Source organism: Microcebus murinus, chromosome 7 (genome assembly GCF_040939455.1).
Source record: "Microcebus murinus isolate Inina chromosome 7, M.murinus_Inina_mat1.0, whole genome shotgun sequence".
NCBI classification, from domain to species: domain Eukaryota; kingdom Metazoa; phylum Chordata; class Mammalia; order Primates; family Cheirogaleidae; genus Microcebus; species Microcebus murinus.
This window is the reverse complement of record NC_134110.1, coordinates 15,938,958-15,966,220: the sequence shown is the minus strand read 5'-3', so window position 1 is coordinate 15,966,220 and position 27,263 is coordinate 15,938,958. Positions and strand designations below refer to the sequence as shown.

The following is a 27,263-nucleotide window of genomic DNA, read 5'->3' as shown; positions in this document are numbered from 1 at the left end:
AGGTAATAACTGTACAACTATTCCTCAGGGAAGACATAAATCCTAGGACTGCCCTCTCCGGAGCAATCACAGCTCAGTGCCCATCCTGTGGAGTCCTGATGTGATAACAGGGGAGTGGCTGTCCTCTATCCTCTATGCACAAGCTTACTGTCATCCCTTTTCTTTCCAGAACTACATATAGTATGGGCCAAGTTACTGTAGCACCTTGGGGATTAAAAGGGGACAGTAAAACATGCTGGTTAGGTAGCCTCAAAAGTGTTCCTTTGGCTCCTTAACTGGGAAAGCAAGCCAGTCAAAAGCAGGTCCTGGCAGTCGGTTGAGTGGTCCATCTTAATCCCAGCCCACTCTGGGAAACACTTTACGGTGGTTCTGGCCCAGTGTTGTAGAAGGAGAAGCTGAAGTCATCTTTCTAGAAGTCTGACTAAGAAGGAAAAATTATTGCTGCTCTAAAACTAAACGTTCATTAACTGAAATAACTGTGTTGGTTGATAGAATCATGACTTATTTTGAGGGTCTATCTCACATGTTGCGTTCTATTGGTAAACCCTAGATACTAGGGCTGTTCCTGTAGTAAAACTGTCACTGCAATGGAGTTTAGAGAAAGAAAGCCTATTAAATTAATGCTGATTCCTCCACTTTCTGTGACTAACACCATTGAGTTTATGATGGTACCTGTGGCAACATATACATATATCAAGCCATCACATTCTACACTGCAAATATATACCATTTTATTTGTCAATTATACCTCAATAAAGCTGGGGGAAAACAAAGCTGTTTATTTCCATTGCAACAAAAAAAAAGGTGCATATAGATTCATTTTTTCTCTAGACTGGAAAACAAAAAACTTACTGAGTAAACTCAACATGCAATATTCTAAATTGCTTGTCCAATATTCTTAGTTTCCAAGGATATTTGTTTTAGCATATTAAGGCCAACGACAAAGTTGAGTAGAATTATCAAAAGTAGTTGATCAGTTTTTGAGTTAAAAATGTGAAATCAGCCTTACCCACTGCACCCGATGACTTTATTGTACAGATAAGATGGCAAGCCTTTCAGGTGAATGTTGTTATCCACATACACATATTGTAGTTCTCGAGATCGACCTAAATCTGGATTAGAAAGAAAAGTGCTGTAATTCCTATAAATAGGCACCATTATAATATGAAATATAAAAATTAATTCATAATATTAAAAATATTCAAAAATTTCTATTCTGGAAAAAAATGTAGGTTTAACTGTGAGTATGAAATTATGTCAGCTGCAATATTAGATTCTGTATTAGAAAACATGACTGTAGGAAAATTACTTAACCAACTTAGACCTTGGTTTCTTAAACTGTAAAATGAGATAACTGGGACTAGAATATTATTAAATTTCCTTCCTGCATAAAACTTCTATGATGTTTTATAGACAATTTCAATTTAAAAATAAACTTTGCTGTAGGTCATTTATTTTCATTTTTCTCCATAATAAATGTTATACAAAGTAAGTTGATGGGTCAGCCTAAATGAGCCTAGTTCTTCCCCTTGACAAAGACTCTTTGCTTGCAAACTTTAGTCAGGTTCCTAAACGTTCTCCCAGATCCATTTGTGAACTTCCTTGTAAAATCCAGTTTTAGCAAAGAAGCCTACTAAGTCAGTTTAGCAAGAACCCCTCTCTGGATATCTGATTGGGTTTCTCATCCTCCACCATCCCCCAGGTCTGCTCACCTTGTCTTCAGCAAGAATTCTGTTAGGTCAGTTTAGCCAGAATCCCTCCTTACTCCTGATGTTACCTCTTACTAATTTTCCATCCACTACCCCCACCCTGTTCCTTGGCTATAAATTCCTACTGCCCATGCTATATTAAGAGTCGGCCCACTCTCTCTGCCACAGCAAGACCCTGTTGCAGCAGTCCCCTTACCTGTGGTGATGGTTTCAAATAAAGTCTTCCTTAAAATTCTTTAATAGTGTCATTGAATAACTTTTTCCTTAACAACCCATATAAAGATTTCCGGTCTCCCCTCCCCTAGGCAGAAAGACAGGAGGTGGGTGAGGGAGGGGGAAGAATCAGGTGCTAGACAGCAGGGTGAGGAAGAAGTGAAGCGGAACCCAAATCCCAGTCCCTAGTGAGGTGTGAAGGGGGAGGGACAAGACCTGTAGGCCAGTGAGCAGGGGCTGGAATGGGGGCCCAAAAAGAAGGGTCTATAACAGGAACAGGAATGCCAGAAAGAGGCAGAACTCAGATATTTCCCAGAGGTAACAGGGCAATGGGGGTGGCCAAGACTGGACGAGGATTAAGTGAAGAAGTAAGGCTCAAAGTTCGGAGAGAGATTTTCAGCCACACTTCCCAGTGTCCAAGTCATCCCTCCCCAACATGCTGAGAAGCCTCCAAGCAGCTCTCCTTTCCACTCCTAGCACTCACCTAGTAGTGCTATTTGTCTTTATTGTCACAGAGGCACACAACAGAGTCCTCAGCAGTCTTGCTAACCCTCTGCTCCCTGAAGCAAGAACATAATCTTTGAAAGGTTTTCTAGGGTTCTGCTTGTGAAAACAGGAAAAAGGCCCAGACAGCTAAATTAGGAGAATCTTAGATTCGTTTAAAGTTCAAAAGAAAACACATTTACCCATTAAGGATCTTTTAGGCACTATTCTAGGCCTTGGGGATATAGATATGGATACAGCATTAGTAGATGTGAACACAGACAGGGAAAATGAAAACTGTAATGCAATACGGTCACTGTTATTAGAGAGGTTGGTGTAAAGCCTTATGGTTCACACATGGATTCTGGACAATTTGTCACAGGAAGTGGGAGGAGGGTAACACAGGCTGAGGTGAGGATGGGTTCCTGTGGGGGAGGGTGGGGAGGGATGATATCACCTCCTTCTCTCTGCTAGTCCTGTTACAGTAATCCTGCCCAGTTATAAAAAAGAACCAAAACTTCCCTCAGAAGGGTTATGGCAATTTACGTTCCCAACAGCAATGTATGAGAGCACCTGCTTCCCCACGGGAAGCAAAACATGTCATATCTTTTAAATTTTGCCATTCTTATAGGTGAGAAATGGTATCTCAGTATTGTTTTAACTTGGATTTTTCTAACATTATGAGTTTGAACAGTTAAAAAATATGTTTGAGGGGCATTTTTACATATTTTTTTGTGAATTGTTTGTTCAAGCTTTTTTCCCATTTTTCTATCAGGTTTTTGGTATTTTGCCCCTCATTTTTTAATAGTCTTTCATGTATTAGGGATGTTAGCCCCGTATCTGTGGTATATGTTACAAATATTTTTCCCCCAGTTTGCTGATGGTGTATTTTGTCATGCAAAATATTTTCAAATCTTTATGAGTCAAATTTATCAGTGTTTTTTTTCTTTTGCTCTAGATTTTGAGTCATAGGTAGAAAACTTCTTCCTGTGACACTCAAGGTTAAAGCAGAATTCACCCATGTTTTCTTCAGTGTTTGTATGGTTTCACTTTTCTTCTTTTTTACATTTATATTCCTAATTCATCTGGAATCTATTCTTATTATACGTGTGGTATAAAAAGCACAGCCGATAGCTGCTTTTTTTTACAAACGGTGATCCAGCCGTTTCAGCATCATTTATGAACTTTTTAGTCCATCTTTATTCCAGTACACCAAAAAGAAAAAAAAAATCATAAAGTACACAGATTCCAGAAGAGAATAATTGTGTTGTTAAATAAAGCTGCAAACATGTAAAAAATAAAAGAGAGAAAACCCCTAAGATTTTCAACTGTTAGAATAAATGAATTCAGTAAAGTTGCAAGGTACAAAATCAACACACAAAAATCAGTAGCATTTCTATACACAATTCACTTAGCAGAAAAAAATCAAGAAAATAATTCCATATATGGTGGTATAAAAAATTAAAATATCTAGGGATAAATTTAATCAAGGAAGTAAAAGATCAGTACATTGAAAACTATAAAATACTGAAGAACTGAATTGTAAAGACACAAATGGAAAGATCCCTGTGTTCATGGATGGAAAGACTTAGTATTGTTAAAATGTCCATACTATCCAAAGCAATATATAGATTTAATGCAATCCTTAGCAAAACTCCAATGGCATTCTTCACAGAAATAAGAAAAAGAATTCTAAAATTCATATGGAACCACAACCCACCCCAAATAGCCAAAGAAATACTCAGCAAGAGAAACAAAGCTAGATGCATCTCACCTACATATTTAAAATTATATTACAAAGCTACAGAATTCAAAACAGTATGGTATTGGCATAAAAAAAGAAACACAGACCAATGGAACAGAATAGAGAGGCTGGAAATAAATCTACACATACACGGTCAACTAATTACCAATAAGGATACCAAAAAGACACAATGGGGAAGGAAAAGTCTCTTCAATAATTGGTGCTGGGATAACTACATTTCCACACACACACAAAATGAAAATCTCACAGCATACACAAAAGTCGACTAAAAATTGATAAAAAACTTAAATGTAAGATATGAAATCATAAAAATCCTAGAAGGTAACATAGGAGAAAAGCTCAACATTGGCCTTTGCAATGATTTTTTGTATAACACACCAAAAGCTCAGGCTACAAAAAAAGAAACCTAAATAAATGAGACTATATCAAACTAAAAAGCTTCTGCACAGCAAAGAAAACAATCAACCAAATGAAAAGGCAACCTACAGACTAAGAAAAGAAAATTGCAAATCGCATAACTGATAAAAGGTTAATATCCAAAATTTATAAAGAACAGTTACAACTCAACAGCAGAAAAATGAATAGCCAGATTAAAAAATGGGCAAAGTGGCCAGGCACATTCTTACACTAAGAATTCCTATTTTAAATTTCTTCACTACTTCTCTGATATGTATACAAATCCTTAATCAAAAATAGAAATTTGTAGACTTTAAAGGCATATAGAAAACTTTGGAATTTTTTTAAAAAATGAAACTGCATCGATAAAATGCAAATAATTTCTGGTCTCGGTGTGCCTTTTGGAGCCCCTAGGGGGCTCAAGGAAAAAGGAAATATTCTTTCCTTGGGTTTAGGCAGTGATAAGGAGTGTAGCATGCTAATAAAGACAGCAAAAGCACAGACAGTCATGTAACCTGGGTTTGAATCCTTGTTCTACTTACTAGATTGTGGCCTTAGTTTCCTCATCTGTATAATGGGGAAAATTAAGCTGTCTCTCAAATTTACTGAGAATTACTAACAAAGTTTAAAAATTATCAAGCATGATTCTTGGCACACAGCCTTCTCCAATATACAGCAGTTATTATTCTATTATTAGTAAGTGACATATTTAGAAGTATGGCCTACACTAGAAGGCCAATTAAGAGAGAATTCTCTCTGGCATGCAGCAAATGGTACTAACACTTTTCTATACTTTAATTGCACAGAAAAGAATCAGAGACAACAGCTTTTAGAGACTGCTTCATTTCCTCAAGCAAGGATATAAAATGGGACATGACAGAGGAAGTACCTCGCTTCTCTAATATACCACAAAAGAGCTTACGCAAATTAAATGAGGCAACATGCAAAGATCACACTACAAAGTTAAATAATAGTTGACACTTACTACTTGTTATATACTTAGTCTTCTTTCCTATGTTAGTTTTATAGAGGAAAAAAATGAAGAATCAATAATTTAAAATGCTATTTGGTTTAGGTCTTATCTCAGGGTCTCAACATTCCAGAGAAATCAGTTTGCACCTCCTGACCACTTTGTCCGGGGAATGTAATTTCTTATATAGGCCCGCAACAACATGAACTATTTTATGTTAAAGCTGAAAGAAAACCAGTATCAGTTACGTTCAAATCTATTATACATTAGCCAGCATAATGCCACCTGGCATTTAAACTTTACAAATAGCACAATCTGATATAGAGTAGGGAAAGGTAGTACTGAAATTACATGATATAGTGGACTCTGGAGTCAGAACTGAGTCTGAATCCTGGTTTCCACTTACTAATGGCTTCCTGACACCAGAAGAAATGAAATGCTCTGAGCCTATTTTCTCCACTAGAATGTGACAATCTCATAGACTGGCTATGAAGATCAAACATTGTATATAGTACCAAGCTTGATTCCTTGAAAAATAACTGGTGCTCAATACATCTTAGTCTTTTATCTCCCTCTTCTGAATACAAAGAGAAGATCACAAAACAGCACAGGACTATGGAGAGAACCAGGCAGCTCTCTTGTTTTAGCTGATACAGCACAGCCTGCTGGTAAGGCTGAGACACCTATACACTCGGCAAGGTCACAGGCTGTAAAAGTGGTGGTACGACAGCCTCATGAGAGCATGCTCTCGGCCCGAAAGCAGTCTGCTGGCAAAAACCCCCAAGCACAATGAAATGGCATTTTTAATCATTATGAGGCTGATATACCAGTATGTTCTTCATCAAAAAGCTTAGAGATATTTCTTACACTCTTATCACAAAATCTTAATAATTAATGTTAGAAGAGACCATTCATCTACTAGCCAATGAGGTGGTTTTGTTTTCTTCCTTCTATTAATATTAATGTACTAATACCTTTTAATACATATACCATACAATAATATTTTTTAAAGTTCTTGTGCAAAAATGCTCAGTATGTAAAATTTATAAAGCAAGGAAGCTGTCCATCTGCATAGATGCTAAAGCCATAAAGAACTTTTTCATGTGGCTTTTTAAAGTATTGTACTATGTCTAAAATATTTCCCTTTTTCCTTACAGACTCACAGATCAATGTTTGTTACTTAGAAATTAGCAAAAGCAAGGAGTGTGGCACAACATCCAATTCCTTTTTTTTGTTTGTTTTGTTTTTCTCCAACCTCAAGGCTCTGGCATATGCTGCAGTCCACATGGCTTAAGATGGAACAAAAAGCTCCTGTGTGTTTATGCTATTTCTCTTTTAAACATACTGTGAAAGCAAGCACAGACAGAATAGGGTCTGTGTTTACTGTACACTGACCAGTATGAAACTCATCTATTTTGTCCAAAGGTGAATGATGTATTCTCTTCAACAAAATGATTGACAACAGAAACCACAACATCAAAGCAATAGACCACAATAGGTTGTTGGAATGCCGTATCTATGGTAAATCAATTATCGCAGTTCAACAAATCAGAGATGTTATTAGTCATAATTACTACATTTTTAATTACTATAAATGTGGTTTTCTACACAATGAATTCAGAGTAATTTACAATGTATTCCAAAATAATTTTTAAAATTAATTTAAATTGCCTATATGCCTTTTGCAAAGAGAACTCTTCAACTACTTTTTCAGAATAATCAATTTTTTTAGGGGCTAACTTCTTTAAACATACACACAGTCCATTAAATCTTTTATATAGCCATAGTCTTTCTGATCTATTCAGCTTTTACAAAATAAGACTTCAAAGTGAATTACAATTTAATAAGATACTTTATACACAGATCAATAACTGTTAAATTAAAATAAACTGATTTAATGAATTTGAATGACTGAAGGAGTCCTTTGCTGTTTGTGTAAACATTCATGCTTCAGCTTCTCTATTTCTGTTCCACAGTCCAGTTAACAAAGAAATGATGACTAATGGGCCAGGCACTGTGCTAGATGCTTGGGGTACAAATGTGAAGACATACAGTTCCTACCCTTTCTTACAGTCTAGTGAAAGAGTAAAACTATTTCATGTTGGCCCTGCACAGTGGCTCACACCCGTAGTCCTAGCTCTCTGGGAGGCCGAGGTGGGCGGATCGTTTCAGCTCAGGAGTTCAAGACCAGCCTGAGCAAGAGTAAGAACCCGGATCTACTAAAAACACAAAAGAAATTAGCTAGACTACTAAAAATATACAGAAAAAATTAGCTGGGCATCGTGATGCATCCCTGTAGTCCCAGCTACTTGGGAGGCTGAGGCAGAAGGATTGCTTAAGCACCGGAGTTTGAGGCTGCTGTGAAGTAGGCTGATGCCACGGCACTATAGCCCGGGCAACAGAGTGAGACTCTGTCTCAAAAAAAAAAATACTTCATGTTGACTGTGTGCTTCTGTAGTATTTATGAGTGATATTTGTTTTATTTTTTTAAAAAAAATTTTTTAAGGCAAGCATGAGGTAAAATTTATTGAGGAGGAGCAAGATAGGATTATAGAGCAAAACGTAGGTTTACAAAGTGTGATACACACACCACAGATGACAATCAGACCCCTTGTCACAGCAGGAAAAGAGCGATATTTGTTTTAAATGGATCTTAACTCTCACAATTGTGCTATGAAGTAGGTGCTAATATTACTCTGTTACTGAGACTTAGACAAATTAAATAACCTTTGTAAGTCCAAGATTACACAGCTATTAAATGGTAGAGCTGGGATTTAAAGGCACGTCTGCCTGTTTTGCCATAATGTAAGTTAGACAGCCTCCCTTAACACATCATTGCCATATAAGGAGGCCACTCTCATAGAAGGTAGGGAGTGGTACCACACAGCAGGATGCACAGGGGCAAGGGTACACGAGAGCTGGTGCTGTGCCCAAGACATCCAAGTGTGGTATCTTGAAGAAGACACTGCCAAGTAGATAAGCAATGAACAACGTATCTCTTTGCTTCCCTTAAAGACCAGAAAACTGGTGGGCTAGTTCTGACTTACAGATTTAGGGCAGAAATATCACAAATTCCTTCAAAGAATCCTAGAGAAGGAGACTTCATGCTAATTGTCCAGCACAGACTCAGGAAATGCAATAGCAGCATGGCAGCCAGTATGAAGAGCAAAATGTCCTTACTCTGCATTGCACATTCATCTGTTGCTCAGTTGGACTTGTGTGTGTGTGTGTATGTTTTGGGGGAGTTGTTTTATTTTGAGCTTAAGAATCTTACTGAAAACCTATGACTGATGAAACTACAGATTCTTGCTTTTAAGTCAATTCACAACATCTTCCAGACTTCAGTAGTACTGCACATTCTTGTCACTATTTAAAAAGCTATAAAATCTAGGACCAGAATAACAAAAATCTTTGCTGGTAAACATTCTGCTCATGTTTCTAGCCTTCATATTACTTATTTTTCTAAACTGCTCATCTAGTACCTTAAGAATGAGCAGTAACTTTGTTAGTATAGTGGTAAGGAAAAGAAAAAGAATGAGTAACAATTCTTTTTTCTTAATTGATATTTAAGAGAACAAGGCTCACTTTCTTCATATTAATCACTTACCACCCTCAAATCCTATTCCCAAACTATTTATACATTTGTCCACTTAAAGTTCACCTAATCTAAGTACATTTTTCTCTTCATACATTAGCATAGGAAGTCAATGGCTGGCCCATGCTACAGAAGCTATATCAAATAATCCCGGTAACTCTCTAAGAAAACCTAAGGCAAGAGCAAAAGTCTTATGCAATGAAAGAAAAATAAAGCTCTGTCAAAAGAGAATGGAAAAGGCTCAGATGGGTAAGCAGCACAAGGGTAAAGAAGAGTTTTTGTTACAAATACTTAAAGGAGCACTGCACATTTGTTTTCTTGAAAAAAAATTGCATTCCAAAGTTATAACTCCTTAAACAAGATGTGTACAGATTTTAATTAATAGACTAATTCTTTCACAATTCTTCCCACTATTAGTTTTGAACCTTGCTTTCAGGACTTGCTTGTCTCCTTTTTCACCATGCCCTTGATTAAAGACCTGCCCAGCAATTCCTAAAGACAACAAATTCTACTCATATGTTTAGGTCCCTGTTTGGAAAGCAGTTATCACACCTTCTACCCAAACACAGGACTAACTCCAGCTTCTGGGACTTTTTGTTTGTATTAGAAGAAACTTTTTAGAACTGAAACTTATTTAAGGCCATAAACTCTGCAACTTAGTACCATTAAATAATGACATCAAAGCAGTAGTTCTTCAAATTGCAGATCAAATACAGTCATAGTTCAGTACAGTATAGTTTACACAGATCTCTGAGATTTAAAAATAATCAACTGATTTCAATATTGGTTTGAATATCTCATTTCAATATTGGTTTGAAGTTTGAATAGTTTTACTATGTGGACTTAAATATTTTTATTTATAAAAGAGTAAATAGCAATTCTTTTCCTGACTTCCTAGGCAAATATAGAAAAAGAGGCAATAGAAAAAACAAGTACAGTTAATAGCTTTTATATGCCAATTACAATAGAAAAGAGATTTCAGCATGTGTTTGAAAATGCCTGGGAGCTAATGTCTAAAACTGCACCATTACTTGCCATAAACTTTTTTCTACACAAGGTACCCAATTCCTACAAAGGAAAAACAAGTACTGCCATTACAAAAGACTCCCATTACGTGATATAAAGGGCCAGCTGTCTACCCTTATCAAAGCCACAGTATATGATCTATAGCAGTGGTGGAACCAGGCTAGAACCTGAATCTCTAGATTTGTTACCTGGTACTTGTCCACTTTAATTGTTCCATAACCTGTGGGTTAGTGTAGCAGGTACATTAATTTTTTAAAAAATCTATTTTTATTTGATGTTTTTCAAATATCATTGCATTTTGTAGCAAAAGTCCTAGAGACACAGAATAACTCTTCTTGAGAAAATAAATACGTCACTACTATTAATAGTATCTCCAGGAAACAACTCTGGGACTGGTTTAGAAACCCAGATAATTTCTCATTAGCAGGAAGCTAGGCTCTACTAACTTTTGGGCTTACTACGTGGTAGTTTATGCATAGGCTATTCTGTAAATCTCAATGTCATGTGCCAAATGTTCTTGGTTAAGAATTTATTCACTGTTTTCTAAATTAACATTCAATAAAAATTCTACCTGCTAACATGGGTGCAACTTTTGTTTTTATAACAGAAGTTACTGGCATTGAGTTTGACTGACACAACACTTCCTGGGGGCTAATTAAAGCATGTTCTTCCATAGCCAATTTGTACATGGGCAACCTTACAATCCTTATATCTATTATTCAACATTAAATAAGTTGTAAGCATGCCAGAATAATTGGGTTTATTAATTATGCAAGGGAAACCAGGAGCACATGGCAAAAAAAGCCTTAGAGAACAAACTCCTTTCTTTATATTTCCCTATACTTTCAGAAGCCATGAGGTGAGTCACAATTCTAAGAGTTAGTTAACAAAGCTATATTGAATCAATAACAAATATTCAAGTTTCAAGGCCTCTACTAAATTTCATAGCACTAGGCTCAAGTGACTGCTTGAGCCCCTCCTCCTTGCTGGCAGTCACCACTGTGAGCAAAGCTTCTGTCTATAAACTTCTCTGTCACTCAATTGTCATGGTATAGCAATAATAGGAACATTCTTCTTTTTGATGCATCTTTTCATCTTAAGAAGAATATAATCAAAGAGTCTTAATGATTTCAACAGTATTACAAGTGACTTAATAAGATGTACTCACAGAGCATTAATGGTTAGACAGTATTTCAAGCAATTTAAGTCATCCTTACGTATAGTTTCCATAGTTGCCTTTTGAAGAGGATATAATCTGACAGTCCTTTATGAAGCCTCATAAAAACTGGTTTTCTCCCAAGTCCAACTTCTTTGTCAAGAAAGTGAATACAGTATGTGGCTCCCCAAAGTAAGATTCCCACCTGCCATCACAGGTAGAGATATCACAGCATTCATTTCATAAAACTTTCAAGTTCCTGTATTATGCTCATACAAAGCACAGGAGCCTTCTAATACTTGAAAACTTTAGGGTGTGTGTGTTTGTGTGTGCACACACAGAGCTTCTCCAAACTACTGTAAGGAGACAGCCCTATTTGCCAAGTTTCTCAGAACAGCTCAGTTCTCTAGAGAAAGGCAGCACCCACAGCCATGTGCTTTGACTCTCTCCAGGACAGCTCTCAGCATTAGATGGCTTTGGTTTATCAGAAAAGAGTTCACAGAAAGGTTTCAAGTGCACAAACTTAATTATTTTCTTACTGAAGACAACTGAAATTCCTTTGCAAACCTGTCTTCATGGTAGGAAAAAAAAAATCCCAACAAACAAAAAGACAAGACTGAGGAGGCTGGTGATATTTTGGGCAGCTTCATTTTCTTCATCTTCATGGATTATCCTGTCTCCAGGCGCCTGTAGCCTTCCCTGGGTGACCTCACACTGCAGTTCTCTAGTTGTCTCAGCCATTTCTTTACAAAGAACATCCAATATACCAAATGTAGAAAGGCCACCAGTACTTGTATCTGCTCCATGACCCTTTCTTTCTGCTGCTGTCAAAGAATCCAGATTTAGACCAAGCAGACAGAACATTGCTTCAAGTAGCCTGCTTCTTTTTTACTGGATAATCTTCACCATCATCCTATTCCTTGTATGTTTTTCTATAGCAAGGTAAAACCTGTTCACAGGCCTGTGTCCTGCCAGGGATGTGAGCCTGTGAGCCTGCTATGTAATAGTTCTACTCATCACTGAATATTGAGTACTAAAGTAGGGATCCCCCTCGCACCTTAGCCACACCAGCATTCAGAATAGTGCACACAGAAGATGCCCTAGTAAATAAGGGAGGGTGCCAAGGTGGAAGAGCAGCCCAGCAATGTGCAGAACTCAATTCTCCACCCAAAAACCATTTCCATCACCTGTACCAGCCACTGCAAGTCAGGTCTTCTGTGGCTGCAAGCATTCAGCATGAGACAGTGTCATCCCCCAGCACCCTAAACAGTAACAGTGCTCAGGTTCCTATGGGAATGGCTTTCCTTTATTCTCCCAGCACCTCACTGCCACCTCAGCACATGCTCAGCTGTGTCACAGCTAGAACAAAGGTAGGAATGAGCAGCAAATGACTAGAGGAATGAGGAGCCAGGGCTGTGGAGCTGCAGTGAGGTAGGGAGAACAGGCAAGAAGAAGGGGATGCAAAGTGGCAGCAGTAAACAAAAGTAATTCAATTAAAAAAGTCCAATTGTAAGTGGGATTCTAGGTGGAGTTAGGGCTCTAGAATTAGATGGCATTCTGATAAGAGCACATCTGGGTATCAGACAGGAGAATGGGGCTGTGGCAGGCTAGATGGAGCCAGTAGCTGAATGAATGGTTTAGAGTTGAGACAAAGAGTATGTAATAATATTTACACTGAGCCTCTGCAAAAGAAAAAAAAAAAAAAAGAGTATGTAATAGAAGAACCAACACTGGAAGACAAGGAAAAAACAAGCTGTTAGGACCCAGGAGTTCTGCTGAAGTTGATGGAGCCAGGCTGAAGTTGAAGAAGAGTTGCTAGCACCAAGACAGACCTAGGTAACAGCTCTCTGACCTAGGCTTTCATAAGATTTCTTCTGCTACATGAACTGCTAAAGGTAGGGCAAGCGAGTAATTGGGAGCACCTGGTTGGTGCACAGTGGGTGAGAGAAAGCATGAGCCTCTGGCAGGCAGATCTTGCTAAATAAATAGATTGAATGAGGCTAACTAGAGTGTCCCTAGTAGTATATGAACCCAAAATGGCAGAGCCAAATTTGACACTGGAGATGGCTACACAACAACTAGAAAGACAATATGGTCCAGCCCTGTTTCCAAACAGAGGCCTCCAGTAGACAGACCATGCCTGAAATATGGAGATACCATGTTGAGTTAGAAAGAATACGAGGTTTAGAATCAGACAGAGGCTGAAACTCAATTCTGTCTCCCAATAGCTGTGATTCTGGACAGATTACATAACTTCTGTGAGCTTCACTTTCCTCATCTATAAAATTAGATAGTCAATAGGTTTTATAATAAAAGATTTTGTCATAAGGGTTTATAATAAAGAGCAACTGTACAGAGATTAAACAGAAAACCTGGCCAAAAAAACCTAGTGTTCAATAAATGATAGCTATTATTATTCCTACAAATAATCATAGTAGTATACATAATATCATTAGTGCACATGGAAACACTCCTCCTTACCTATATGGTCAATAATAATAATGATGATGATGATGATAATAATCATAATACTGTGAATAGGCAACCCCATACTTAACAAGCTAATCTGTTTCTGGTAATATCGAAAGTCAAACTGTGATAAGTTAAAGATTGTTTATAATGGAATTTGTAGCTTTACCCTGAAGTCTAATGTTATGCCAGTACATTGCATTTTATACCACACAAATCATCACATCTTTTCCTTCCCTCTCTCCTTGCCTACCTTCATTTACCACCAGCATTGACTGCATCATCCTGGCAATCACTTGGTAGGGAGTCAGCACTGGTACAGGTTCCATTTCCACTAGGAAGTGGTAAATACAGGTTTGGGTAGTTACCTTGGGGTGAGGGTGGGGGGTGTCTTGAATATGAAGAGGAGGGTAAAAAAATTTTTAAGTAGGATATGATTATCCACAAGTTGTATCGTCTCATTTAAGAGTCATCTACATTTGTATGGTGATTTATAATTCTTATACATAAACTATCATATTCTACTTCAAATTAAATGAAGCAGGATAAATGTTCTTATCTCTTGCTTACAGATTAGAAAAATAAAGCCCAGAGGAGTTCTGGTGACTTACTCCAGGTAACACACTGTAAAATAATGGAACCAGGCTAGAAGCTGCATCTCTGGATTTGTAACTTGGTACTTATCCACTATAATTGTTCTATAACCTATGAATTAATACATCAGGTACATTTAAAAATATATTTATATTCGGTATTTTTCTTACTTGAAAGAAAGCTCTGATTTCTTAGAAATGTAGCTTACTTCTGAAATAGCTTTATTTCATTTTATTAATTTTATAAATATGTAACTTAATTGTATTTATAAAAAAGTAATCTCCTTAAATTTGATATTTACTATTTCTTGACTTGATTTTAAAGTGTCCAGTATTTTACAATTTTCTTTAACAGATTTTAAATTGAAAATAATATGTGCACTGTATTATGTTGGAAAATATTTCCTTTCAGGGACTAGGTAAATTATTTACTTCATTGCCCTCAGAAATAAATTATTCATTATAAAAATGCTTTTATGAGTAAATGATGCTTATTGTGACAGTTTAGAGTTCCACTGAGCTTCATATTTTAATTTTTTTAAAACGGCACTTTTGTTTCTTTCAGATTAACAAAATTATTCAGTTCTCTGTGAAATAAACATACTGTTTTATTAAAGGCCTATGTTCTTTGACATATGTCAAAATGGACCAGCTATAGAAATCTGCAGTGGATAATATGTTATTTATTAGACATTTCTAGCTCAGCAGGCAATTCAGCCAATTTTAGTCTTTGAAGTTTTGTAATCTGGTTATCTGGCAGTACTAATTATTAGAATACCCGATACCAATTTTTCTATGCAGAAGTCAATGTCTAAGCAGATATATTTGTACCAGTAGCTATCCTTTCATGTTGCTCAATAGTTTCTGTTAAATTTATAGTTATATACACACACATACTTTAATTCCTTTCTCGGAGTAAATGATCTCATATATTTTGTCCCTAAACAAAATTTTAGCACAGATTTCTTTTTTAAAATGTGAAATCCCTAACTGGAATAAATTTCATTTGTTAACTGGGAACATTTGCTTTGTTCACTGCAAACACAGATTTAGACAAACAATCTTCAAACAAACAGAAAAAAGGAAACTACTTGGTCCTAGTCAAAGAAACAAAGGCTTTCCATCATATTCTTTGGTTGTTTTATCTTACCATATAAACATGATCACTTACCAAGTGGCAAAAATGCAAGACGGTTTCCAGCCATGGAGAGCTCATTGAGGCTGGGCAGCTGGCAGAGATGGCGCGGCACACACCATAGACGATTTCGGTCCACAGTGAGGTACTGCAGAGAAAGGCACAGGTGAAGCCTCTCGGGTAAAGTTAGCAAACGATTGGTAGAAATGTCTAGTGTCTGCAGCTCCTTCAAATCGCCAACCTCTACAACCAAAATCAAAATTAAGATAAATCGCATTCTGATGAATTTAATTAAAGAAATTAAATAAAATGAATCAATACTATAACAGTTCAAGCCAATAGAATCAGAAGCTGCAACTATTTCCATAGACACAAATGCTAAAGCATGGGATTTAGGGCTAGCATGCAAATAATCCAGTGTCTTCACATTAGCCTGCTAGAATTTCTTCAATGGAGAAAAGGGCTGGCAGTGGGGGGAGGAATGACACAAAGTGGTAAATCTGAACTAGAAGTCTACTACTATGGCTTCTACTTCTTGATGAATCAAAGTTGCTGCTAGGGTGAGAAAAGGATGATTACAGTCACTTCAAGGTACCTGATTTTTGCTACTTGTGTGATTTTACTGTCCACCTAAGTAGAAAATAGGAGACATAAATTATAGCATTCAAATAAGTGCAATTGGTTTATATTAACTGAATAGAAGATTTCTGGAGTAAGAATTAGGATATCTTTTGGAAATGTTCACCATAGTAAAAATTATAATAATTAAATGAAATTATGGTTAGGTAGCATTTTTAGATATTGTCCAGCCATGTGGCTCCTTTTAAAATCCACTCAAAGTATACATAGCTATAAAGATTTACTTTAATTTCATCCAAATTAAATACTTCCATTTACTTCAAAATTCCCTCACCATTGATGTCTAGAGTTATAATCTGTCCCATGGTGAGTACAATTATGTCTTTTTTGTACATCAAATCGCCAAGTCTTGAGTGAAGAATGGGAAGTTCTTTACAAGGAACTTAGTCTTTCTTAGGGAAAATCACCCTTTTAGGGGGAGATGTCCTTTCCCAGGACAACACATTCCACTTAAGACGCTACAGGAAGCACTGTGCAGGATAAGCCTACCTCTTCCGCATCATGGACACTTAAATGTCGAAGACCACTTTGATGCCACTGTTTGCCCTTCTCTAATCCTGTCCCCAATCCTGAGCCACTCCTCTTAGGTTAAGGTATCCCAAACTCTGCCACTTGATCGTACCCCTCTGTGCACGGGTACAACTGAAACACATTAATTGCTTCCCCAGAATGTAGCTTTCAGGATTTCAACATTCAGGACTTTAGTCTTTTCTTGATATTGTGATTTCTTAGATTTTAGACATTAAGATAATTTAGACTTTAGGGATTTTGATCTCTCAAAATTTCAACATTTGGGGTTATGCTGTTTGGGATTGTGTCTTTTAGGATTAAGATCAGCACTGCAACCAAATTGATCTAATTTGACATCTAAGAACACTACAGAATACATATTCTTTATAAGTGTATACAGTACATTCTCCAGGATAGACCATGTGCTAGACCATTAAACAAGTCTCATATTTAAAAGTATTGAAATCATACAAAGTATATTCTCTGATTGAAAGGGAATTAAATTATAATAGAAATCAACAATAGAAAGAAATCTGAGAAATCCCCAAATATTTGGATATTAAACAACGTACTTCTAAATAACTCACAATAATGAAAGAAATCACACGGAAAATTGGAAAATATTTTTGACCAAATGAAAATAACCAACATAAGATATCAAAATTCATGGAATGCTGCCAAGGAAGTGGTTAGTGGAGATTTAAAACCTTAAATGCCTATATTAGAAAAGAAAGTTCTCAAATTCATTTCCTAAGTTTCTATCTTTAGAAAGGAGGAAAAAAGATGAAAATGAAACCCAAAGTAAGCAGAAGAAAGAAAATAATCACAGCAGATATCAATGAAATAGAAATCAGAAAAACAGAGAAAAATCAGTAGAAACAAAAATTGGTTCTTTAAAAAGATAATAAAATTAAAAAACCTTTAGCTAGACTGACCAAAATAAATAAATAAAAGAAAAAAATGATACAAATTAACAAACTTGGGAAAAAAAGATGGGATATCACTATGAATTTTACAAAAATTAAAAGGATTATAAGGGCATACTATGAATAAATTTATCCTAACAAATAGCAACTTAGATGAATGAACATTTTTCTAGGAAGACACAAATTATCAAATCTAATGCACGTCATCAGAAATCTGAATGGATGTATCACAAATAAAAAAACTAAATCAGTAATTTTAAATCTTCCCACAAAGAAAGGCCCATGTCCAGATGGCTTTTCTCATCTATTAAATATTTAAAGAAGAAACAATACCAATTCTTCACAAACTGTCCCAGAAAATAGGAGGAAAAACTTCCCAACGCATTCTCTGAGGCCAGCATTACCCTAATACTAAAAGCAGACAAAAACATCATAAGAAAACAAGTTTATAGACAAATATCCCTCATGAACATAAATGAAAAAATCCTTAACAAAATATTAGCAAACAAAAGCTAGCAACACATTAAAATGATTATATATCATTATACATTATAATTTGATGTGTAACAAGTGAGACTGATGCCAAAATTATAAAGTGATTTAATATCTGAAAAATCAATCAATGTAATACACATGTTCCTTGAATAAGGAAAAAAACCCCAAATGATCATTTCAATAGATGCAGAGAAAGCATTTCACAAAATCTAAAATTCACTTATGATTAAAAAAAACTCTCAACAAAGTAGGAGCTAAAGGTAACTCCTTAACCCAGTAAGGGGCTGAGATCACATTCAACCGTAACAGACTGAGTACTATCTCCGTTATATAAGGAGCAAGGCCAGGAGGCTGACTGTTTCCTTTGCAACTCAACAATGTACTAGGGTGTCTAGCAAATGCCTTCAGGCAAAAACTAAACAAACAAAAAGTATCAACAATGTAAAAGAAGTAGTAAAACTTCCTTTATTCACAGATGACACTATCCTTAGTAGAAAATTCTAATTAAGGGATCCACAAAAATGATTAGAACTAGTAAAAAGTTTAACAAGGTCATGGGATATGAGATTAATATTATAAAATGAATTGTATTTCCATATTACAGAAAAAACAATTCAAAAATTAAATTAAGAAAATAATTCCAGTCACAATAGCACCAAAAAAGAAAAAAGAAAGAAAGAAATACTTGGGAATAAACTGAACAAAAGTACAAAACATATATGCTGGAAACTACAAAATACTGTTGAGAGAAATTAAAGCAGCTCTAAATAAATAAAGAAGTTTCATCATGTTTATGGATCTGAAGACTTAACATCAGTGAGATGGTATGCACCCCAAATTGATCTATAGCTCCAATATAATCGCTATCAAAATCCCAGGAGGCATTTTTTGGTAGAAATTGACCAACTGATTTAAAATTGTATATTTAAAATACAAAGGACCTACAATAGCCAAAACAATTTTGAAAAAGAAGAATAAATGCCCTTCAGCAGTTGAACGGACACACCCTGTCTACACAGTGAAATATTTCTCAGCAATAAAAAGGAATTATGGATACATACAACATGGTTGAAGCTCAAATGCATTATCCTAAGTGAACAAAGCCAGACTCAAATGGTATGATTCTATTTATATGACAAAGAAATTGATGAATATATAAATGATATAATTTATATTGTATGATTCCATTTACATGATATTCTGGAAAAGGAAAAAATATAGACCTAGAAAAAAGGACACTGATTGCCAGGGCCTAGCGTTGTACAAAGGCTGGTGTACAGGGGAACAGGGGAATCTTGAGGGTGCTGGAACTCTTATGTATCCTGATCGTGGTGGTGCTTACACAATGGTACAGCAAAAGGGTGAATTTTCCTGTATATGAAAATAAAAAGTAAAAACAGTAATTCAAAAATTACTTTCAAAAATAATAAAATTCTTTCTAAATATGGCATACATATTAAAGCAAAAATTTAAAAATTACATACATTATCTGAACATTATAAAAAAAACAGAAGAGTTATTCTGGGTATAAATTCACATAATCAGTTTCTTAGCTGTTTTTATTTCTAATATAGTGTTATTTGTATTTTTCTGAAAAGTCTATTTATATACTTTTATTGTTTCTTTCTAATAACAGTACCTATAATTAATTTTATCATTTAAAAATTTAACATTATTGACATTGTCAAAAACATTCATTGCTATGTCACCTTGAAAGTAACACAATAATACTAACAAAGTTACAATGCATTCCTTTTGGAACCTAGGTAGAATTCTATTCTTTTCAGCTGGTCTTCCAGTGACCACATCACTTCCAACTCCCTTCACCCCTTCAGTGGGAATACACATCCGTTTTTATACCTTATTTCCTTAGTGTCCCTGGAATCATCCTAACTTCACAGTTGTTTGCATTGTCTACTTCTGTGCTAAATATATAATACCTTCAAACTTTTCAGCTACTTATAGAGTATCCTGAAAATGATTTCATTATTGCCACACAGTAATTACTTAGACTAAGCACAAAAATAACATTATGGTGTCAATTTCAAAAGAAAAAACACTAAGTCCCCTTTAAATCATCTTTCTGTGCTGATGAGCACTGACCTAACCTAAAATTTAAATGGGAATGGGAAGGAAGCCACCCACTCTATGCCCAGCCAGTGACCACAGAGAGTCAATAACAAGGCTTGCTATTTTCAAGCACTGGCTTTTTCCGGTACCACTGAAAACAGTACTAATTTGAGCTCCAAGGCACACTGAGTTAAGGAAAACACACAGTAATCTCCTCTTATCCGCGGCTTCACTTTCCAAGGTTTCAGTTACCCACGGTCAACCACAGTTTGAAAATATTAAATGGAAAATTCCAGAAATAAACAATTCATAACTTTTAAATTTCATGCCATGTTGAGAAATGTGATGAGATCTTACACTGTCCTGCTCCATCTTGCCCTGGACATGAATCATCCCTTTGTTCAGCAGATCCATGCTGTATGGGTACCCGCCCATTAGTCACTTAGAAGCTGCCTCGGTTATCAGATCAAGAAAACATAGTGTATATATTAATATGAGGTTCAGTATTATCTGAGGTTTCGGGAATCCACTGGGGTTCTTGAAATATATCCCCCACGGATAACGGGGGACTACTGTACAAAAAATAAAAGACTATTTCAATTCACCATACAGTAAGTCTCCCTTTTTATATTCATTTTCTTTCCCTTGATTGGGCTGTGGAATGTACATACTCTGGTATGTAGAAATAGATTTGAATCATAATCATGTTACTTATCAGGTGTACAACTTTGGGTTATTTACTCAACTATTTAGATTATTGGTTTGCTGTTTTAAAAAAAAGTATCTGTAAAAAAGAGACTAACACCTAACTCAAGAGGTTAATGATGTGATTAAATGAAATATCCCACATAATTCAATAATGCATGGCTGAAAAATCAATAAATATTTCCAATTTTCTGCTCACCATACTACAAAGTATTCTAAATATAATCTTTGATCATAAACTATTTCTGTAGCTGATATAGTTTTTATCATGGAAACAATTGGAAACACGTATGTATATGTTTGTTAAGTCTACATAAGAAAGCAAGATAAGACCAACACTTGGTAAAATCTGAGAGCTCAAAAATTTACCCTCTCCCTGACATAATCCTAAAAATTTGCAAGAGGCAACACCACAGCAAAAAACAAAAACAGGCCAGGCGCGGTGGCTCACGCCTGTAATCCTAGCACTTTGGGAGGCCGAGGCCGGCGGATTCCTCAAGGTCAGGAGTTCGAAACCAGCCTGAGCGAGACCCCGTCTCTACCAAAAATAGAAAGAAATTAATTGACCAACTAAAAATATATATACAAAAAATTAGCTGGGCATGGTGGCGCATGCCTGTAGTCCCAGCTACTCGGGAGGCTGAGGCAGTAGGATCGCTGAGCCCAGGAGATTGAGGTTGCTGTGAGCCAGGCTGACGCCACGGCACTCACTCTAGCCTGGGCAACAAAGTGAGACTCTGTCTCAAAAAAAAAAAAAAAACAAAAAAAAAACAGCTTGTTACTACAGTAGACACTGTTAACTGCCTTATTTTCAGCCATTTCCCCCTAATCATATGGTAACTATGAGTTTGTTCAAATCTTCATTTCTCTGCCACACAGTCCATGTGAAGCAGGGAAGGCTGAGCCGTTGTTCAGCTCTAGCATGGGGCCTGTCTATGAATTAAGTTCTTCTCCTCTTGTCTGAGTGACTGTTTAAAGACTGAGTATGTGATCCAATTCAGGGCACTGAGAACGACATAGAATAACACTTACTAACCACCGACTGAGCCACCACACATTCATTTGCTACAGCAAAAGGAAGGTTTTCAGACATGGTTCAGAGAGTTCACTACGCATGCAATTTATCTAAATGTTTATATAAGTACTCTAACAAAATCATAACTATATCTGAACTGAGGTATCAAGGTAAGAAAGATGAAATAAGAAAGGAAAAAGCAGTAAACACTGTATAGGAGGTACTGAATTAAATCTAGATGTGTGATAGTAAGGTGACTAGAAATTTTTAATACAAACATTAAGAATTTTTTTAAAGAAAGACATAAGATATAATATGATAATATTCTGAATTTACTTTTAAATTTTTATTTCAGAATATTTCAGGAGTACAAACGTTTCCGTTGCATGAATTGCTTTTGCACAGTTTGAGTCAAAGTTGTAAGTATACCCGTTCCCCAGAAAGAGTGCATTGTACCCATTAGGTGTGAATTTACCCATCCCCTCCTCCCTCGCACCTGCTTGATTTCCGTTAACTTTTACTTCCATATGTGCACATGAGTGATTGATTTGTTTCAATTTAATAACGAGTACATGTGGTAGTTGTTTTTCCATTCTTGTGATATTTCACTTTGAAGAATCATCTCTAGTTCCATGCAGGTTATTATAAAATGTATTAGTTTACCATTATTTTACGGCTGAGTAGTACTCCATTGTATACACATATCACATTTTATTAATCCACTCATGTATTGATGGGCACTTGGGCTGATTCCACATCTTTGCAATTGTGAATTATGCTGCAATAAACATTTGAGTGCAGATATCTTTTTGATAAAATGATTTTTTTTCTTTTGGGTAAATACCCAATAGTGGGATTGCTGGATCAAATGGTCTACTTTTAGTTCTTTGAGGTATCTAGTTTCCATAGAGGTTGTACTACTAGTTTGCAGTCCCACCAACAGTGTATAAGTGTTCCTTTCTCTCTGCATCCATGCCAGCATCTGTTGTTTTGGGACTTTTTGATAAAAGCCATTCTCACTGGAGTTAGTTGATATCCCATTGTGGCTTTAATTTGCATTTCCCTGATGATTAGAGATGTTGGGCATTTTTCATATGTTTATTTGGCCATTAGTCTATCTTCTTGAAAAGTTTCTGTTCATGTCTTTTGCCCAGTTTTTAATGGGGTTGTTTGATGTTTTCTTGCTGATTTGCTTGAGTTCTTTGTAGACTATCATTATTAGCCCTTTATGAGATGTATAGCATGCAAATATTTTCTTCCACTCTGTAGGCTATCTATTCACTCTATTGATTGTTTCCTTGGCTGTTCAGAGCTTTTTAATTTAATCAGGTCCCATTTATTAATTTTTGTTGTTGCTGTGATTGCCTTGGGGTTTTCTTTATAAATTCTTTGCCTAGGTTGATATCTGTAAGAGTTTTTCCAACATTTTCTTCTAGAATTCTTATAGTTTCATGAATATACAGAATATAAATAATATAAATTATCACAGGAAAACTCAGCTATGTATGATGATGCATGGGATGAAGATTAAATGGAGAAGTAAAAATTTCTTCTTGGGAAAAAGGAGGTAGAAAAGAATGAGAAGGAAATTAATTAATTGGGAAACATAGTTTTTTAATGGTAATAATGAATATTGATTTAATTAGGATTAAGAATGTGTAAGTAACTGGCAGCATAACTGAAAAATATAGTAAAATTGACAAGAGGGACAAGGAAATTAATAAGAAATCTATTGTGCCACAAAAAGCATGACGAGGAAAAAAATCTAACAAATATAAGATGACAGAAATAACTCAAGTATATCCATATTATTACACTTAATACCAACAGTTGAATTACCTGATCAAAAGCATGTCTGATTGGGTTTAAAAACTTACCTAGCTAGGTAATATTATACCTATTATCTACTTAATGTTTGAAGAATATTTATATTGTTAAATGTTTATTACTAAATTATTTTAAATCATGAAGAAGGGACAGTGAAGGAAGAAAAGCTCCAAAGGTGATTTAAAAATGTAGATGTAAAAATTCTATTAGGAATGCTAGCAAATCAAATCAAGTAAGAATGTGACAATGGTTCAGCATAAGGAAATCTATAAACATAAGAAGTTATATTTTTAAATAGAAATTTTAGAAAGAAAAAGTATAATGAAAATGAAAAAAAAATCCACTGAAGCTTAACAGTAAATTAGAAATGGCAGAAGAAAAAGAAAGTAAAACTGAAGAGGGCAAAGAATTGCAGCATATCTTACTAAAAAGAAAAGAAGATTCAAGAGTACCAGTCCAGGAAATAAAAAGAGGTAAAGACACAGATTACCATGGGGAAGAACTATGAAAATAAAGTCATCACAATTTGAGCTATAAAAGATCAGGAACATCTATTCTTATAAAAGCTTTTAATCTAGCAAAAAGGAAAACACATGGACTCCAAGGCTAACCATACCTAGATGTAAAACCTGATCCTATCACTCACTTAGCTGTATTATGTTACACAAACTATCTACTCTTGCAGGCCTCATTTTCCACATCTGTAAATGGTTATTCCACAGGGAATAGTTGGGTGAACGAAATGAGATATTATGTGTAAAACAGCACAGTGTCTAGAAGATGGCAAGCTCTTAGTAAGACAGTCTTTGTACTGGGTTCATAAAAACAGAAGGGTACTCTGAAAGTGTTACCTAGAAATGGAAGGTCCCAAGTTGCCTCCCACAATGATCCCATTTGAGAAATACTTTTGCACTGCCATAGTGGATCCCTTTAATCACCTTTTAGAACTATAACATGGTAGCTGTTAGCCACATGTGGTTATTAAAGGTAAAATTAAGTAAAATTTAAAATTCATTCCTCAGTTGTACTAGCCAAATTTCAAGCGACCCATAGACGGATAGCTACACATGGCTAGTGGCTGTTGTACTGAACAGCACAGATACAGGATATTTTCATCATCACAGAAAATCCTACTGGACAGCATATGATGGGATAGGTAAATAAGGAGTACTAGGACAGGGAAGATCTTCTGTATTGCTCTTAAAGATTGGTGAGGGTTTATCAAGTACTTCTTCAATAATGGAAACTGAAAAATAAATTGATATCCTTAAATACAAAAATCAGCTGCATAGACAGATCGGTAAAAGCCTCCTTTAGCCACCATCCACTCCAAGCTAACTTAGTAACTTACTTCTTTCCACAAAGTTGAATAGTAATTTGCCTGTGAGGCTTTTGTTTGTTTTATCCCAATAGATTTGACCTTTTCAGGGGATAGGGATTGTGTTATCAACCTTTGCAATAATGTGCATTAATCCTGTGACTACAACACAAGAGGCATTCAATATGTGAGTGCTGAATGAATGAATTAAAGTGAAAAAATAAAAGTAGAATGTGATTAGCATACTGTAAAAGGATATTTGGACCTTAATGAGGGGCCAAAGATAGCTTCCAGGTAAGGAAAGTTTATCCTTTAAAATCTTTTAAATTATTTTTTATTAAAAAAACCCCAAATATATAATAAACCCTTATTTCATGGATATTTTATGAACTGGATAATGACCAAATATGGGATACCACTATAACTTGTCATTCCCTCTACATAATAGAAAGAAACAAAGAACAAGGGCTGTGGAGTATCCATCCCATCATAGAACACACTCCAAAATACGTACTGAATTTGTCTTTGTCTATCTCCACTGTTAACACACTGAGCTAAGGACCACTATCATCTCCAAACTATTTACTATGCAGAAGCCAAAGTAATATTAAAATATAAGTCAGATCGTGTTCCTTCCCTGTCCCAAACTCTACCCTGGCTCCCACTGCATGTCAATAAAATCTTACACTATCTTACTTCCACCAAGGTCCCCTGCTCAGCCCTGCCCTGCCTATCTCATCCCTCTCACTATAATCTAATTACCCTGTTCTCTGTCTGGTACAATAAAGTGTCAAGTTACTTCTTCTCTCAGAAGCTCTGAATCTATTATTACCTCTGTCAGGAATGTTCTCTGCCCAATTTTTTTTTTCTTTTTTTGCTATGTCTCTCTCTTTTTTTTTTTTTACCTTTTATTTTATCATATTATGGGGGTACAAATATTGTTAGGGTTACATATATTGCCCCTGCCATTCCTCCCCCTGCCCCCCACCTTGCCAAAACATCAAGCTTTTCCAACCCCCAGGTGGTGTGCATCGCACCTATTTTGTAAGTATATATCCTTCCCCTCCTCCCCCCTCCCATCTGCCCTCCACCCAATAAAAGTTTTTTTTCTTTTTCCTTTTTTGACCTTTTGGTTACATTGTTTATCTCTGGCTTTCCCTACAAAGGGTTAGAGGTATTCCCTCCCCCCACCCCCACAATGCTCGCCACAACCCTAAGATGTGTATTTCCCCCTCCCCCAAACCCTGGTGAACACTACCACCATTTGAGCACCATAGTTTTAATCAGTTAGTACCAATTTGATGGCGAGTAGATGTGGAGCCCATTTTCTTGATCTCGTGTCGCCTCACTTCAGATAACGAGCTTAAACTTAACCCAGGATAGCATAAACGGTGCTAGCTCACTGTCATTTCTTAGAATTGAGTAGTATTCCATTGTGAGCATATACCAAATTTTAATTATCCACTCATGAACTGACAGACACTTGGGTTGTTTCCATGATCTTGCAATAGTGAATTGTACTGCCATAAACATTAGGGTGCAGAAGTCTTTATAATAGATTATCTTATGCTTTTTTGGGTAGATGCCCAACAATGCTATTGCTGGGTTGAATGGTATTTCTATATCTAGCTGTTTGAGGTATCTCCAAATTCTTTTTCACAGAGGTTGCACTAATTTGCAGTCCCACCAGCAGTGTAAGAGTGTTCCTATCTCTCCTCATCCTCGCCAGCATTTGTTTTGGGATTTCTTGATACAAGCCATTCTCGCTGGTGTTAGATGGTATCTCATTGTGGTTTTCATTTGCATTTCTCTGATGATTAGAGATGTTGAGCATTTTTTAATATGTTTGCAGGCCATTATTCTGTCTTCTTTGGAGAAGTTTCTGTTCATTTCCGTTGCCCATTTCTTGATGGGGCTGTTTGATTTTTTCTTGTTTATTTTTATAAGTTCTAGATAGATTCTTGTTATTAGACCTTTATCAGAAGTGTAGAGAGCAAATATTTTCTCCCACTCTGTGGGTTGTCTATTTGCTCTAATGATGGTTTCCTTAGCTGTGCAGAAACTTTTTAATTTGATGAGATCCCATTTGTTTATTTTTGATGCAGCGGTGACTGCCTTGGGGGTCTTCCTAAAAAATTCTTTGCCTAGACCAATGTCTGATAGGGTTTTCTCAACATCTTCTACTAGGATTCTTCAGATTTCATGCCTTAGGTTTAAGTCTGTTATCCATCTTGAGTGAATTTTTGTG

The 27,263-nt window shown here is 35.9% G+C and overlaps 1 protein-coding gene across 6 annotated transcripts in view; it reads right to left on the bottom strand.

The window, feature by feature from the left end:
* The window catches only part of LRRC28 (leucine rich repeat containing 28), a 113,087-nt gene that overhangs the window by 26,709 nt on the left and 59,115 nt on the right, over positions 1 to 27,263 (bottom strand). For 3 of the 6 annotated variants that reach the window (XM_076004803.1, XM_076004802.1, XM_076004801.1), the window contains exons 6-8: positions 15,547 to 15,753; positions 14,036 to 14,173; positions 1,010 to 1,112 (exon numbers count right to left, since the gene is read on the bottom strand). In XM_076004803.1, coding sequence (XP_075860918.1) covers positions 1,010 to 1,112; positions 14,036 to 14,173; positions 15,547 to 15,753 — 448 coding nt within the window. The remainder of the gene's footprint in view (positions 1 to 1,009; positions 1,113 to 14,035; positions 14,174 to 15,546; positions 15,754 to 27,263) is intronic. The other 3 variants (XM_012764541.2, XM_012764540.2, XM_012764542.2) reach the window with 2 other exon arrangements.